General features: G+C 36.6%; 1 protein-coding gene across 1 annotated transcript; it reads right to left on the bottom strand.

The window, feature by feature from the left end:
• Nucleotides 1-1179: 1179 nt before the first annotated feature.
• On the bottom strand, nt 1180-17229 carry LOC129442730 (protein crumbs homolog 1). The gene is made up of 8 exons (XM_055202975.2): nt 16936-17229; nt 15540-16487; nt 11451-12001; nt 10969-11134; nt 6239-7145; nt 6102-6143; nt 3834-3956; nt 1180-2162 (listed from the first exon to the last, which is right to left on the bottom strand). Exons 1-8 carry the CDS (start codon nt 16982-16984, stop codon nt 1910-1912), a joined length of 3039 nt encoding a protein of 1012 aa, XP_055058950.2. The 5' UTR covers nt 16985-17229; the 3' UTR covers nt 1180-1909.
• Nucleotides 17230-17569: the final 340 nt, after the last annotated feature.

Here is a 17569-nt window from a genome sequence, read left to right as displayed (position 1 = left end):
TTCCCCTGCTTAAACCAGCACATGTCCAGGCCCATCTTAAGTTTGCCAGTGACCATTTGAATGATTCAGAGGAGTCATGGGAGAAAGTCATGTGAACTTTTTGGTCATAATTCCACTAAACGTGTTTGGAGGAAGAAGAATGATGAGTATCATCCCAAGAACACCATCCCTACTGTGAAGCATGGGGGTGGTAGCATCATGCTTTGGGGGTGTTTTTCTGCACATGGGACAGGGCGGCTGCACTGTATTAAGGAGAGGATGACCTGGGCGAGATTTTTGGAAACAACCTCCTTCCCTCAGTTAGAGCATTGTGGAGGAGTGGGCCAAAATCCCTCCTGCAGTGTGTGCAAACCTGGTGAAAAACTACAGGAAACGTTTGACCTCTGTAATTCCAAACAAAGGCTACTATACCAAATATTAATTAATTAATAATTTTTTTTAGATTATGTCTCTCACAGTGGACATGCACCTACAATGACAATTTCAGACCCCTCCATGATTTCTAAGTGGGAGAACTTGCAAAATAGCAGGGTGTTCAAATACTTATTTTCCTCACTGTATATATATTTTTAATTTACACTAAGTGCCGAAATCGAAAGTTTCTTAGCAATATGCTATTTATAGTAGGTGAAAATAAGTTTTATTTAATAAATAAAATGATCAAATTGCAGCAAGTAGCTTTAAAAAAATACTTAGATGCTATCTATATTGGCAGATATTATTTGCACCAGTGACTTCTCCGAGGGGCGCAAATTCAAAATATGTGTTTGTTGCGTCATGTGAACCATGTGCATCATGTGTCATGTCAAAATACTAAGTGCCTGCTGCAGACGTGCCTAAAGGGTTTAATGATAAAAAAGACGCTCACGTGTTTTGTCAAAATAAGTGTCTGCTGCACGCGTCAAAACCGTTTATGATAAAAGAGACGCTCACGTTCACAAAATACGAAGACACTACCTTAATAGTAAACTCTGATAATGCATGAGATTATGCGAGTATCTGGCAAACGTGAGCGTCTCTTTTATCATAACTCCTTTAGAACCATCTGCAGGTTGCACTTATTTTGACAAAACATGATGCACACAGGTTCACTCGACGCACCGAACACATATTTTGAGATAAGGAACCACACACATGACGGGCTACATACATGTTGTGACGAACTTCACATCGAGCACCTTCGAAAAAAGAAGTCACCTGCTGCCACTGCATAAATGATTATTTTAAGGGTCTTTATTTCCACTTTTCAAACATTTTCTTATTTTTTTATAAAAAAAAAATAATTTTATGACGATATGCGATTGGGAGAGGTTGAGGTCGGCAAATGGCAGATTCGAATAAGTGATATCGCATCAAAACCCAGTTCCACCAGCCATACACTCTTAGAGCATTTTTTAGTGCTCCAACCAGACATTGGTAAGCGGAGCTAGTGTAAATAGTGTGAATAATATATACCTTGTATCCATTGTAAATCATCAACTTAATGCATACATGTAAATATAAAAATATTTTAATACATTTTTAGGCTCACCAGCTGACAAACAACATTACATGATGGACAAATATAAATAGCTTAATATCAGCACTATAAACACATGGGTGTCACACTATGATTAACCAAAATTTTTTTTAAAACGTAGAATAATGATTTTAAGAACATTTCGAAAAAAAGACATAAGAAAAAAAGGCACACAAAGCCTTTTTGTGTTATTAGATGCAAAATTGTCGACCGGAATAGGTTTTCAATGACAGGAATGGGTTTTCAATGACAATTACATTTTCTCCTCCTTACTCCTGGTTATGCAATTATGACCATCTAAAAAAACCTCTACAAATATTTAAATTGTGTCCATTCAGCATACGTTACGAAGTCTTCCTATGTTTCTGAGAAGAAGCTCTGATTTGAGCTCTAGTCATCATTGAACGCGTTCCATTCGATCTCTGGATCATCATCTAAACGCAGTATGAGGTATGACAACAGCTGGAAGATATTCTGCCACAGGAGCAGGAACACATAGATGTAGAAGTCACTGACGTCAATCTGACAGTGGTCACCTGCAAAGCTCATCTCACACAAGCACTGAAACCTGTTGATCAGGTTACGGCAGAAGCCTCCGTTCAGGCACGGGTCAGAGGCGCATTCATCCAGATCCAACTCACACCTGTTAAAAAACAAGCAGCATTTCAGATGGACATACAGACTCCAGGGAAACCCTATTTGGCCATATGGATCAACTCTTCATTTTTTCACATGCTAAACAAAATGGTTGTTTCAACCCAAGGTTGGGTAAAACCAAAAATGTCCGTAGTTTAATTTAAACCCAACCTTTGTAGGAGCTTGTGATATGCATTTGCAAGAGTGCTTTGGGTATACTCTAACCCAATTGCAAAAAGTCCAATGACCAAAATCTCCTGCATGCACTATGTTTGTTCAAGTAGGCCTGCCTAACCATACGGTGCTCTCTTTGAGATTCATTAATCATAAAACAGATATGATATTAAAGGAAAGCTCTTGGCACGTTTACGTTCATCAAATACTTTTGCTTCAAATCTGCTTAAGGTCATTCAGAAATACCAGTTTGTTGGCAGAATCCATAAAAGTCTGATAAAAAAGCTCATTTAGAAAACATATCAGATGTACTTAGAGGGCTTCTCTTCATATGTATGCTCTATATATTTTGTTTATCAATGTATCCTGTTAGCTTATCTACATATAGTAATGTGCAAGACAGTATAAGTGGGAGGAGAAAGAGTCTTCAGAGAAAAACAAGTGGGAGAAATCATAATGCTTTATGGTGACTGACTATAGGAATGCGGGTACTGTTTACAGTTTAAAGAGCCATTCAGTTGCTGAATGAACTAAAGGGACTTTGGCCAGACTCTTTTTGGAATCAACTGTACGTTTTGGCTGTGACTCCTGCTTGCATCACATTTGTGTTGTGTGGATTAGTTATCATATATTTAACCTCTTAAGACCTGGATGTCCACATACGTGAACATCAATTTTTTTGTTTGCACCACAATACTAATGCTGTCTAACTGTAACATGTTGTACACAAATGTGGACAATTACACTGCTTCATGTTCAATTAAAAATATTTGGTTATTATGTTTATGGTTCTTAATAACCCCAAAATAGATGAAGGAAACCTAAAAAAGACGAACCAAAACTCGGGTAGGAGGTTAAAGCACTTCAAATCACTTGGCTACGATTTCAACGAGGATGTTGCCTTAAAGAGTGTACTATTTGCAAGGAAGCTGCACAGCTTTTGGAACAAAGCTTCTGTTTAAAATCCGTTGTTAATTTTGTTTTATTTAACATCACTATGAATTTCCCTGGTTGGTAATACAGTAGTTTATGATTACATCATATTTGAAGTGATTCCAGGTAAGTTATTCACATTCACTGTGGTACCAAACTGAACTTTGTCCGTTTACCTTGAAGGACAAACTTTTGAATAGAGGGTGTGTGGTTCAAATGAGCAAAATTAGGAAATTGCTAACAGCACTTTTATAATTTTTTAAAATAAAAGTACAGTGTTTGCTGTAACTTCTTTGCCTTTAAAAACTTTTGCTCTTATGCAAAAATTTAAATTTTCGGATAGATATACAGTAATAGCAAATCAACAAAAGATACTGTAAATATTAAAATAAATAATGCATTTCCTAATTTTTGACATAAAAGATAAATGCTATCCATAAATGCTCAGGATCAACAAAAATATATTTTAAGAGACTGCAAACATTTTGATTTAAAAGGCATATAGTGAGGTATTCCTCACTATATTTATATATATATTAAAACACTACTATATAACCATTAATATTCTTACCATTGTCCGATGAATCCTGGTAGACAGTTACATGTATCCTCCACAGAGGAGCAATTGCCACCATTAAAACAGCTGTAGTTCCACTTCTCATTACCACACACAGACACGGGAAGTTTAGGGTATCTAGACAAAACACATCATAAAAGGAAATGACTTCTTATAAACTAATTTTTACATGTAAAGCCATAATAAATTACAGTTTTGAAAAGCAATACACTACAGGAACATACATTAAAGAGCCAGTCAGGTCCAATTTCCTAATGCTGTTAAGGAGGCCCTCAACAACATGTTTAAATGCATGTAATTTTCTTAAATTATAAATTTAACATTACCCTATTTTTTCAGGGATCCCCAAACGATTTGTGCAAAGCAATTCAATGATTCAGTCTGCCTAAACCACACCTTTCGATATCCTTCTTTGCTCTGATTGGTCAACTGACAGAGTCTCCGTACCTTCCAACAATAGTGCAACATGCATTGACCTAGTGCTAACGGGACTTACAGACAAGATATTAGAGTTTGAAAACTGACATCAATATCATTGATTGACATCAATATCATACATTAATCAAAAGTATAAAAAGACGACGAACACTAACATTTTTACATTCATTTAAGCAAGTATGTAAGCTAACCGGGCCACAGTTAAACAGTAAACAATATGCAACTGCAACACGCATTACTGACATATCTTAACATATGAGTCAGTGACAAAAATGGTTTGGCAAGATGAGAAATTCAAAAAGCTTTAAAAAAACCTTGTTTTAAAAGCATGCATTAGGTTTATTTCAATGCACATAATGTATTTATGTTGATTTTATGCAATAAAAAAATACATTTGCACAATTTTTATGAAAGTTAAGACTGAATGGACCTGAAAATGTCAAATGGTATAACTGCCAATTGCGCCAAAGAATGAGAAATATTTTATATTTTATTCACCTTGATGGCATAATCATTACAAAAAAAATGAAATATAAGTTTATAAGTTATTTCTAAATGTAAATTTTAATGCGTTTTTGTAATATTTATCTTGACATGCTGAAAACAGCTCTGTTTTCTAAATAAACTTTGACAAATTATTTAAAAATGTATGTAAAAAGTCATATTACACTAAACTAGATGATTATATTTTATTTCACTTTTTTATGAATATATTTATATTTTAAAAAATGCTACTTATACCAATTGACAGACCGGTAACACCACATTGACATTTTTGCAATTATCCCCCAAATATCCTTTGAAATGAAATAAAACCAGAAATTTTAGACTTGGTCCTCAAAAAAAGACAATGCATGCAAGTAATCTGCAAAATTATTTAGAATTTGAACCTTTTTCCATTAATTGAATCATACGGACACAAAATAGTCATTGACCCGTGTCATTTTTTTGTCTCAAGATGCACACCATTAATGTTTTGTTTAATGTTTGTTTGTAAAATCTGATTTAATGTCCTAATATAACTAAGGCCTATTCCTGAATTAAAGGGGACATATTATGAAAATCTGACTTTTTCCATGTTTAAGTGCTATAATTGTGTCCCCAGTGCTTCTATCAACCTAGAAAATGTTAAAAAGATCAACCCAATAACTTAGTTTTGGTAAACCATTTTCTGCAAGCATGTGAAAAAATAGGTCATTGTCATTTGGCCCTTATTGTGATGTCAGTCTAAGGTAATACCGCCCCCTTTATCTGCACTCTCCAACCACAGCACAACCATTTAGTATGGAGAGAAAGAGAGAGATAAAATATTTCACAGCACAATTGAGTTTCAATTGCAACAAACCACCATCATTGTGATCAGTGGTTGCACTTCATCCGCTCATTTGCATTTTAAATGACACACCCAAAACGGCACACTTTTGCTCAGACCTATTTTAGACTTAGTTTACATCTTAAAAAAAATCTCATAATATGTCCCCTTTAATATAAACCCTGTCCGGGAAACCGCCCCGACATGTTTGAGTTTAATGACACCGGATAGAGGGCAAGATTTTGGAAAAAGGGGCTAGAGGATGTTAAAAAAGTCACTTACAGCACACTCTAAAAAATGTGCTGTAATTTTGCAACTGGTTGCCAGCAACCTACCGCAGAAGACAAAGTCAAAAAATGTCTCGTGTTCATCCAACCCTGAACAAAATGTTGCCAGCAAACAACACAAATGTAAAATCTACAGTATGTTACTGGCAGCTAGTTGCCAGTAATACCCATTAATATTTCTACAGACATTTTTTACAGTGCATATATACAGAAAGTTTAACTTACGGAAATCTGTTGATATACCATGGAAATTCAGGCACTCGCTCTCTAAAATACAAAGTGGAATACATTTAAAATGTAAAAATGTATTTCAGATTTACATTTTTTTTTAAGATCTTAGAGTCATTTAGTAATGAATTCACCTGCAGAAGGGTCCTGTTGTGTTCCTGGGGCAGAGGCAAGCGTATCGTTTCAGACCTCTGACACATGTCCCACCATTACTGCATTTGTGGTGGGCGCATACGTCCACCTCCACTTCACAGTGTTGACCGGTGTAGCCTACATCACATGAACATTCGTATCTTCCTGTAACCATTCGGCACGTTCCATGAACACAAGGGTTTGAGGCGCAACTGTTTGCACTCAATTCACATCTGTGGCCTTCCCAATCAGCTGGGCAGCGGCAATTGAAAATGTTAAAAAGATCTTCACAAACTCCACCATTCTGGCAAGGATCTGGTTTGCAGACATTAGAGCCCCAGCATCCCAAATACGGAGACCCAGAAGTTCTCAAAAATTGCTCTGTCTGGGGTCTGGGTAAGTTAATCTCTGCATCGCTGTAATAGGACAACACAAGGCCTCCGATTTTCACCAAACCAAGACATCCAGCTAGGTTACTCCCAGAATCAAATCCTAAGCCTCCCAAGAAGATGTCCACCCTTTCTTTAAGAAAATCCAGATCTGCTGAGGTGGTAAATGAGACGGAAGGATTTTCCCAGTGCTCATCCAGAACCATTCTCCATCTGGATGTCTGTATTGCTGGGCTGTCCATGCTAAAATCTGCTTTGTGCCACCGGCCATCATTTACCAGGTCAAAGCTTTGCACACGTATGTGAGAGGTTCCTTTATCTCCTCGCAGCTCTAAAACCAGTCTTCCGTCCTGGATTGAAATTGTAATGAACTGAGACTCCTGCTCAGCATGCAGTAGAGTACCATTCTGTTGCCTACTTCTGAAGTGTATGGAAATGTTACTGAGGGTTCGCCATATTTTTCCATTGCCGCGGTATGTGATTATGGGACTTTTAGCATGCAGGCTCACATTGGCCACACCTGCAAAAGAGTCAGAAAAGAAACATTAATTTTCAAGATTTTTATGTATCTAAGAAATCTTTGATTTTACCAGGTGTATTGGGTTAAAGAGTTAAAAGAAAACCCTTTAAAATTCTGTCATCATTTACTATTTGTCATCATAGTAGGAAAAAACATACTATGGAAATAAATGGGGTCCACGAACGGTTTGGTTACAAATATGTTTCAAAATGTCTTCCTTTGTGTTCATCAAAACAACGAAATTTATATAGGTTTGTAACAACATGAGAGTGAGCAGAATTTTCATTGTTGGGTGAACTATCCCTTTAAAGGCGCTCTAGGTGAATCTGCGAGAGATCACTTTTTGTTGATGTTTGAACTGTTTTCAAACAAACGGAGCGTAGCTAACTCCTCCCCCTCCCTTCCGTGCTTTCATGAACGCGCGCAACGCCCACCCCCAAATCCTTCTTGTCGTTTATTGGCTGGAACACTTTGTTTTGTTTCGTGGTGCTAGGTTTGGCCACTGTATTTATATTGAAGTTTGTAGAGCCTGGGCTGTCTACAGAGATCGTGTTTTTTTACAGTGTGATCAGGCAGCAAGCAGATAGTGAGGAGATGTTTGCTGTATAACAAAAATGTTTTATGGTCTAAAACACATGAATTTGCTTAGAACACCTTTATCTTTTGTTGTTCCAAACTTCTATACATTTCATTGTTTTGATTAATACAAAGATTTTTGAAGAAAGTTAGCAAGGAGTAACCAAGGAGATCTGGGCACTATTGACTTCCATAGTAGGAATGAATAACACCATAGAAGTGAATGGTGCCCCAGATTTGTTTGGCTATTAACATTTTTTAAAATATCTTATTTTGTGTTTAGCAGAAGAAAGAAATTTGTACAGGTATTGAAAAACTCGAGGGGTAAATTATAACAATTTTTTCTTACTTTTTAGTGAACTATCCATTTAAGTAGAATTTGGAGCTCTAATTCATACCTTAACTTCTAATTAAATATGTTTTTACATGGTTTGCAAAATGTAAATAAACACACACATGTAAGAGATTAAGCTATATTAATGTGGCATACTACATTGCTTAGCAACCGACAGCCAAGAGTGGGTTAATAAGCGAAATAAATGTAAATAATTGTCAATAAATGTAGGTATTTATTAAATACTTTTGAACAGTTTTTTTTAAATGCCACATGTTGCCTGACATGTCTTTGGACAACATGGTGTGAAATGAGCAAAATTATTAAATTGCTTCCAGCACCTTTAAAGGGGACATATAATGAAAATCTGACTTTATCCATGTTTCCATACTTCTCTCAGTTTGATGTATATATCTTCCCATTTTACTGTTTGACATTACATTTACATCTACAATTGATGTCCTTATGTGTTCCCAGGAACACATTCTTCCTGTCCAACATTACATCATAATAACATAAAATTTTCTTCATAACACCACATTTCCTTCAGTTCTGATTAGTTTAGTCAAAAAATGTTGACTAACTGCCAACAGCATGCAAAATGTGCTATTAGCTATAGTGGAAACCCTGCTTCATATCTGGAATTCAGGTCAACTTGTGGTGGCCAGATGGGTTTTATCTGATCTCACATCTAAAGGACTGAATCTTAGAGGCACTCTAAAATAGCACTAAACATGGTTCACTGGCTCGTAATCATAAGGGACAATTTTAAGTGCTATAATGGTGCGTTCAAACCAGGCGCGAAAGAGGCGGCAAGCGCGAGTGATTTAGATGTTAAAGGCACATTCTGCCTTTTTTTGCAAATATGCTCATTTTCCAGCTCCCCCAGAATTAAACATTTGATTCTTACCGTTTTGGAATCCATTCAGCTTATATCCAGGTCTAGAGCTAGCACTTTTAGCATAGCTTAGCACAATCCATTGAATCTGATCAATGCATTAGCATTGCGCTAAAAAACCCCAAAGAGTTTTGATATTTTTCCTATTTAAAACTTGACACTTCTGTAGTTACATCGTGTACTAAGACCGACGGAAAATTAAAAGTTGCGATTTTCTAGGCAGATATTGCTAGGAACTGTACTCTCAAGGACTTTGCTGATGTAACATGGCAACAGCCGGTGTAGTAATATTACGCAGTGCCCGAAAATAGTCCCCTGCTATTGAAAGTAACTAAGGGGACTATTTTCGGGCAATGCCTGAGTGGGATGTCCCTTTAAGTAAAAGCAAAGAAGCGAATAGGTATCCTGCGGTAAATGCGAATTGAGCATTGCCGCTTGATCCGCGTGAGTTAAAAATCGGAACTTTGGCGGATTTTTTGCACCGCGCGTTAACCAATCAGGAGCTTGCTTTAGCAGTGACCTGATTACAAGAAGTGTGCAGAGGCAGAAAAACAAAACAACAATGGTGGACAATCATTATCGCTAGACGAGACATCTTCATACTTTTACAGGAATTAAATCTGTTTGGAAGAAAGTGAGTGAGGAGGTTGAACAATTTGGTAAGTTTTCTCAAATTGAGTAAGCCCCTCCCATGACGCGAATTTCCGCATGAATGTTTCGAATGATTAAAATTTCACGTGCGACTTTCATGAGCGAATGAAGCGAGTAAAATCAAAATGTTTAAGGGTCCAACTACGCACAAATAGCGCGTGAATGCACAGTAAAACAGGGGTATGGTAGCAGGGACCTCCATATACACTCACCTAAAGGATTATTATTAACACCTGTTCAATTTCTCATTAATGCAATGGTGTAATGATGTGGGGGATGTTTTCTTGGCACACTTTATGCCCCTTAGTGCCAATTGGGCATTGTTTAAATGCTACGGCCTAACTGAGCATTGTTTCTGACCATGTCCATCCCTTTATGACCACCATGTACCCATCCTCTGATGGCTACTTCCAGCAGGATAATTCACCATGTGACAAAGCTCGAATCCTTTCAAATTGGTTTCTTGAACATGACAACGAGTTCACTGTACTAAAATAGCCCCCACAGTCACCAGATCTCAACCCAATAGAGCATCTTTAAGATGTGGTGGAACAGGAGCTTCATGCCCTGGATGTGCATCCTACAAATCTCCATTAACTGCAAGATGCTATCCTATCAATATGGGGCAACATTTCTAAAAAATGCTTTCAGCACCTTGTTGAATCAATGCCACGTAGAATTAAGCCAGTTCTGAAGGCGAAAGGGGGTCAAACACAGTATTAGTATGGTGTTCCTACTAATCCTTTAGTTGAGTGTATAATGAACCTTTAGCAAGGGACCACTTTCCTAAATTATACATCCATATTTGGTGTAGAGAAACATTTAAACTGTGTCAAATAAATAGTAATTGTGATATTATTAAGACAGCAAATTGCAAACTTAAATAATACATATCAACAAGTAAAATAAATAAAATAAAAACGTTTTGAGTAGACTATATCAAAGAGTAGCCCTCCAGATTGTTTTATCCATTGTGGTAGCCCTTGCTCCCAAAAAGAACCTAGGAGCCCCAGTTTGAAAACCCCTGCTGTAGAGCACCTGTGTAGACCCATTATCTGTTTTATCACACCACTTTTTATAAAAAAAGGCCTGTATATTTCAATACCCTGAATTATCACTAACGTCCTAAAACATGTGTTTCTGTCATTGACAAACCCGACAGTCTCTGTGCAAGCATGCATATGACACGGTAAATCCAACAAAGGATAATCTTTCAGAGCTTACATAAATCCCCTGTAGTATAGCTACACATGACAAATTGTAATTACATAACTAAACCGAGTCTGGATTAATGTGCTACAGATGCACTGCTGCAAAGACACAACCCCTATTTGTTTCTTAAGCACACATACACATATACTTACAATCAAAGCCCTGACTGTCTGCTTGACATATGGCAGTGGATGGACATGGAGACAGCTCACACCACCTGACTTCCTCACAGCGCTGCCCTGCTGTGTTGGGTGGACAGCTGCAGGTGAAGTCATCCCACATGGAGTAACACACACCTCCATTCAAACATGGATTGTTCTAGAAAAGACATTCACAATCATTTTTTGAAAAAAGAGAAATTAAAATTAATGAAATAATGATCCACTTGTAAATTGTTTTGTATTTGTTTATAAAGCAGTCATTATTTAAAAAAAAAAATTCTATAAAAATGTAACTATTTCAGACACCCATGCCTAAATATTACATAAAACAATAAGTGACCGTTTCTTTCACACATCAGTTAGCTAACTTCATCTTGTCAAACTGGACATAAATAGTTTCAAATATTATGCCAAATATCTGGCTATGTGAAACCAACATCATGAATCTACGGTAGATGCTATCAGGTGCTTACACTGCAGGAATCGTCACCAGTACAGCCACGCGTGACCTTCAACATGTTTTCAAGCCTGTAGGAGCTTACTGGGACGGTGATAGGGTAGAACTGCAGGCGTCTGGTATTTAAACGCAGGTCTTGGATACAGCCCTTTAAGTAGCCCCCAAACACCAGGGATGCCTGCCGGCTGGGCAAACCCCCCACATGTACTGCATCTCCAGCCTGAATGTGAACACGTCGGATGGGAATGCGACCTTGGCTTTTGGCAGACAGGAACAGGGTTAGGGATTCTGGTTCCACGAGCACCGTTATGAGATGAAAGTGACCGTCGCTGACCGTTTCCCATCCAAGCAAGCTTTCAAAGTTGTTGATTTGAACTTTGACTTTTCCACCTTCCAGCCAGACACGAAGATATTGAGTGGTGCTGTTGGAGAGGATCAGGAGCAAACCTTGGGAGCGGCGTGTGCGCACAAACATGGATAGAGTAAAACTCACACCCGGGTTGTCTTCAACTGTGAACATAGCGTAGCTCTCCAGATCTTCACTTCCAAACCTTGCGGTGACATACTCTAAGATGTGTAAAAATAAACATAAGTATTATAATACAGATCAACCATAATTGTTTCATATGACTAATACAATACTGATTATTTCAATGCTTTTGTGTAAGTGTTTGATAATATAATGCAGAACAAGCTACACTGTAAAAGAAAGGTAGCATGAAGTTAAAACAATTTGGTTTTGCAAGTCAATTCACTATTTTAAGTTTTGACTTGTGAATGTGATTCACTGTTAAAATGTTTGGTAACACTTTGTAATAAGGTTCATTAGTTAACATTAGTTAATGTATGAACCAACATGAACAAAAATGAGCAATACATTTATACAGTACTTATTAATTTTTGTTAATGTTAGTTAATACACTGTAAAAAATCTTTGCTGGCTTAAATTTTTGTTGTTGAATCAACTCAGATTTACAAGTCATATCAACTTACTATTATTGACAAGAGATGAGTTGCTACAACTTATAAGTTGATATTTTTCAACTATATTTTATAAGTAATAAAAACTCATCTGTTATAACATCTTATCTCTACACTGTAAAAAATACTTTGCTGCCTTAAAATTTTTTGTTGAATCAACTCGGATTTACAAGTCATTTCAACTTACTATTATTTATCTTGACTAGAGATGCGTTGTTATAACTACAGATGAGTTGTTATAACTTATATAAAAAAGTTGATTTTTCTCAACTATATTTTATAAGTTGTGACAACTTATCTCTGTTGACATGACTTGTAAATCTAAGTTGATTTAACAAAAAAATTTTAAGGCAGCAAAGTATTTTTTACAGTGTCAAGATTAATAATAGTAAGTTGAAATGACTTGTAAATCTTAGTTCATTATTATAACATTACTGTATAAGGATCTATTGTGTACTTATTAAGGTACAATGAAAGGTACGCCTACATTACAAAATTGGTACTTAAAGTACACAATAGGTCTTTATGGTATAATATTGTACCCCAAAACTTTCAACTTTCAAATGAACCTTAACAAAGATTAATAAAAGTGCAGTTCATTTTTATTTCATGTTAACTAAGTAGTTTACTAATGTTATAATGAACCTAATTGTACAGTGTTACCAAATTTGTAGAAATTACAGTATTACAGGCAGAAGTTTGTCAGTACAGGCAACAGTTTTTTCAAAGATAATTGAACATTAACAGGACTTTGTCTTTAAGGGGAAAAACTATCAAATAACAGCATCATGCAAAGCATTTCTGGGAACCAAATCAGAAAAAAACTGAAAAAGGTTGAAGAGGATTTCCGGGTCCCATGAATGCTTTGCATGAGGCTGTTTTTATAAGTTTATTCTGTGAAGACAAAGACTTGTTAATGTTTATTCTTCATTTTTTTAACAGACTGTTGCCAATAATAAATACATTTAAATTTACAGTAAGTAACTGGCAAACTGCTGCATAACTACAGCAAATTCGACAACTTATAAAACAAGCTGAAACTGTTTAACTTAATTTGTTAAGTTAAAGTACCATACAAATATATGTTGATATAATTTTTACAGTGTAGTTTATAATTTGACCACAACAAAAAAATTGGATAAAGAGTAATGATGATTCTATTATATTCTACACTGTAAAAAATTTGCTGTAATTATGCAGCTAGTTGCCAGTAACTTACTGTAGAAGATAAAGACTGAAAATATTTCATGTTGATTTAATTTGGTACAAACTGTTGGCAGTAAATAACATAAATGTAAAATCTACAGTAAGTTACTGCAGCTAGTTGCCAGTAATACCCAGTAAGGGCTCAGTCACACCAAAAGCGTTTATGGCAGTTGCAGGCGCCTTTTTTGAATGATATTCTATGGGCAGGGCGCGTTTGCGCGCTGTTTATGCGCGCCGAGCGCCTTGCGGTTTTCTGCCGCCTGTCGCGCACGCGTTTTTGAAGGAGCGCTGAGAGCGGAGAAAGCGCCTGACGTCATTCGCGTCTTCCATTGTCCAATCGAATGAGGGGAGAGGCGGGCCTTACGTTGTGGTCAGTGAAGTTTACAGTTGCTTTGAAGAACCGGACTCCACTCGCTCACTCTCTCCTGCGTGTTTATGCATCTCTCACCCTCAAACAAGGTCAGAGCAAGCGTCCTCTTTTTAAAGTTTCTGCTAATATGACAGTTAACAGCAAAAGAGCGCTCACGCTTCAATATTTGATTGACAAGACAGCTGACTCGGTGGTTGCTTAGCAACATGAAAAGCCGCGCCGCACTGCTCTTTTTTTAAAAAAGGCAGTGCGTCGCGCCTTGCGTTTGCAAGCGTTTAAAGCGCTTTTGGTGTGACTGCGCCCTAATACTGTAATTTCTACAGAAACGTTTTACAGTGTAATCATGTAAAGCCACTTTGAGGCCATGCAACACTATCAAAAGTGCTTTAAACAAATTTGATTTGATTTAAATTGAATTGAATGATAATGAGTCAGTTATGACAAAATAAAATCTTGATGTAATAGATTTAGATCAAGATTTTCCATTTATTGACTCAAGGTAATAAACAACAATTTAGAGTTGTGAATATTGTTACATAATTTGTTTCAGTCTATTTTCTTTTAGTCTTTTTTCTCTAAGACCAGAGTTAAATCAATGTCTCACAAGTAAAGACATTGTTATTTAACAATATATATATATATATATATATATATATATATATATATATATATTTTTTTTTTTTTTTTTTTTTTTTTTCTTGAGTATGAGCAAATATTTGTTTTGCTTCCTGAGTGATATAAGATACATTTAAATCATTGATTTCTTTCTTGACAGGGCTTGTTTTATTTAGATTGTGGATTAAACCACGTTGCTTTAATCCACTATTCAGGTGTGGCGGTGTTATCCTTTCTCCTGCATGTCATTTGCATGTGCACATATACCTGGCCTGCACTGTAATCCCATTTTACGTCTTGACACTAAATTTGTCTCTCTCATGGGATCTAAATTTAGATGCTCTTCCTCAGCAGTCTTTTCAAATATGTTTAGAGATAAATGGCAAACAGGAGGCATGAACATTCATTCTTAATTACTTTAAGAATTATTCTTGTAGAAAATAATACAATTATTTGCACATCCTAAAGTGGCTTCCCAAAAATAGTTTTTACAGGACACACTTATAACATAAAGGTACTATTAATGGTAAATGCATGCTTATGCGTAAAATGTTTTTTTTTTTTTTTGGTAAATATGTCAGAGTCAGACAGCATTTGAATTTATCGGTCAATGTTTTTATAATGTGGTAAATACTCCAAAAATGTGAACCTTTAAAGCAAAATCTAGTAAATCTTTGTTTACTATGCAAGGAAAATGCCATGGGAACCATCTTCCTTTAAAATCACATTGACAAATGTTTTGTTGTCATCAATAGCTCTAAAAGAAACTGGCATGTTTTACAAATGCCATTTTATTTGATACTTTGTCATCTATCTCAATAACTTTCATACCTTGTCAAGTGTCTTACTTTTCTGGCACACTGTATATGACTCTGGTTATAATCTAGCAAAACTGGTACAAGCCAGGTAAAGTAGTTCATAAGCGAATCATACCATCTAAACATTGCTCGCCCTCATACGGCCGATGACATTCGCAGCTAAAGCTCCTCCATCCTGTCTTGATACATCTGCCTCTGTTCTGGCATGGGTTTTTCTTGCACTGGTCTCCATCACTGCAGTCTTGTACAACATTAAATTGCTTAATAGGTGCCAGAGGCCCCGATCCTGGCACCACCACGTGGGAATTTATCCAAACATCTTGCATGCATCCCAGAAAGTTTGAAGCGGTCTCCTGCTCTCTTGTTCCACCTATGTAGATGTTTTGGATCACAGTCGACTCAGAAAGACCTGAACCCAGTTCGGGCTCTGCTCTGTCTATTTGTAGTTCTATGTTACAGGTGACAGCAGGGCAGGACAGATCTTTAAGACTCAACCCAAGGACATTGTCATGCAGCGAGGCCTTCACTGTGTGCCACTGGCCATCGGAGACCATCAAAGGGAGCTCTATAAGAATCACTTCTGTGTCCTGGTCTCTTTGTAGTGTATGGCGCAGTGTTCCATTCACTAATTCCAGCGTTAAAAGCTGATCTTCAACTTGGCATTGGAGCAGGGTGGCATTTGTCTGTAATGTGCGAAAACTCAGTGTGACGTTCAAGGGTTCGAAAACGTTAGTGAGGGGGGTCCGGACTTGCATGAAACCGTTTTCCTCAAAAGAGAAGGTTGTGGAGGACTGGCACTTTGTTCCAGTGAAACCCTCAGGACAGATACAGCTATATCTGTGTCGTCCTTCGTTCAAGTATGGAGAACATGTGGCACCATTCTGGCACCAGTGCCGTTCACACCCCAGCAGCAGTACAGTACAGTTTGGACCTCCATAAAGGTGACCGTTTTGTCTTTCTTGGGAACAGTGACATTTGTATTTTCCCTCCTGATTCTCGCATACCCCACTGTTCATGCACGGGTTTTTATAACACCCATTAATATTCTTCTCACTGTAAACCCCTGAAGCAGAAAAGAAACGTGACTAATTATTGCATTATCTTTTGGCAATTTAATGTCATGGATGAACATTAGGTCAAGCATTGTGCATTTACTATATTTGGTAATGGTCAGTCAATATAAAAGATGCCTATGATGCTATAATAAGTAAAAGTTGTAATATGCATAATATTTTTTTATTGTTCAGGTTAAAATACCTTTAAAAAATCTGTTGTTTGGGGAAAATATACACAGTTGATCTCTACTTCCATTTTTCACAAATTGTCTTAATAACGTTTGTCTTCTTTCTCAGTAAATATTTGAAATGTCAATAAAACAAGATACATTTAACTGAGAAGCAAATAAAAAAAATCTATTAATTTTATTATTCTTATACCAATGCATTTTTCTTGTTTTAAGCAGATGCATATTTCTAACCTAAGTATCCTACAAGATCTTAATAAATGATTACCTGCACATAGCAACAGTATAATCCAGAGAGATGTGCTCGCTCTAGACATGATCAGTCATATGAGGCAGACACACTGGAGGTCTGTAACTGGCTTTGCAGTGAACAGTTCAGCTTTGTAAAACAACATTACCACCAGACACTTCCTTGTCTCTTCATTCATCTGTGTTTAGTACTAGATTCACAGTGGGTTCACAGCAAGCTTGGGGATTATAGTAATGCACTTACATGTCTAATGAACTGGTGCTAGGCCAGGGACTGTCCTAACAGCTAATCTGAGAGAGCTCATGCTCACTTTATGGACATCAAATACAGCTATGATGTTACATAAGACAGTCAGGACACCTTTCTGTTAAATAAAGATCAGACTGCAGAAGAATGGAAACAGTGTTTTTTATTTTTGTTTTTTCATAGTGTTGATGAATGGTCATTATTTTAAAATGTGGAAAATAACAATAATAAACAATTAGGTGTGTCAAATGTTTGCATTAGTATTGTATGCATGCATCTGTATATACTGTACATAATATACATGTTTTATGTAACGTTAGACTATGTATTTAAATGGAGTCAAATAATTAAATAGTTAATATAAGACGTTTTGATTAACATATAAATATATAATAAATCTGGCGAC

Source organism: Misgurnus anguillicaudatus, chromosome 2 (genome assembly GCF_027580225.2).
Source record: "Misgurnus anguillicaudatus chromosome 2, ASM2758022v2, whole genome shotgun sequence".
Lineage (NCBI taxonomy): Eukaryota > Metazoa > Chordata > Actinopteri > Cypriniformes > Cobitidae > Misgurnus > Misgurnus anguillicaudatus.
The sequence above is the reverse complement of the archived record's forward strand: the minus strand, read 5'-3'. Positions and strand labels throughout refer to the sequence as shown.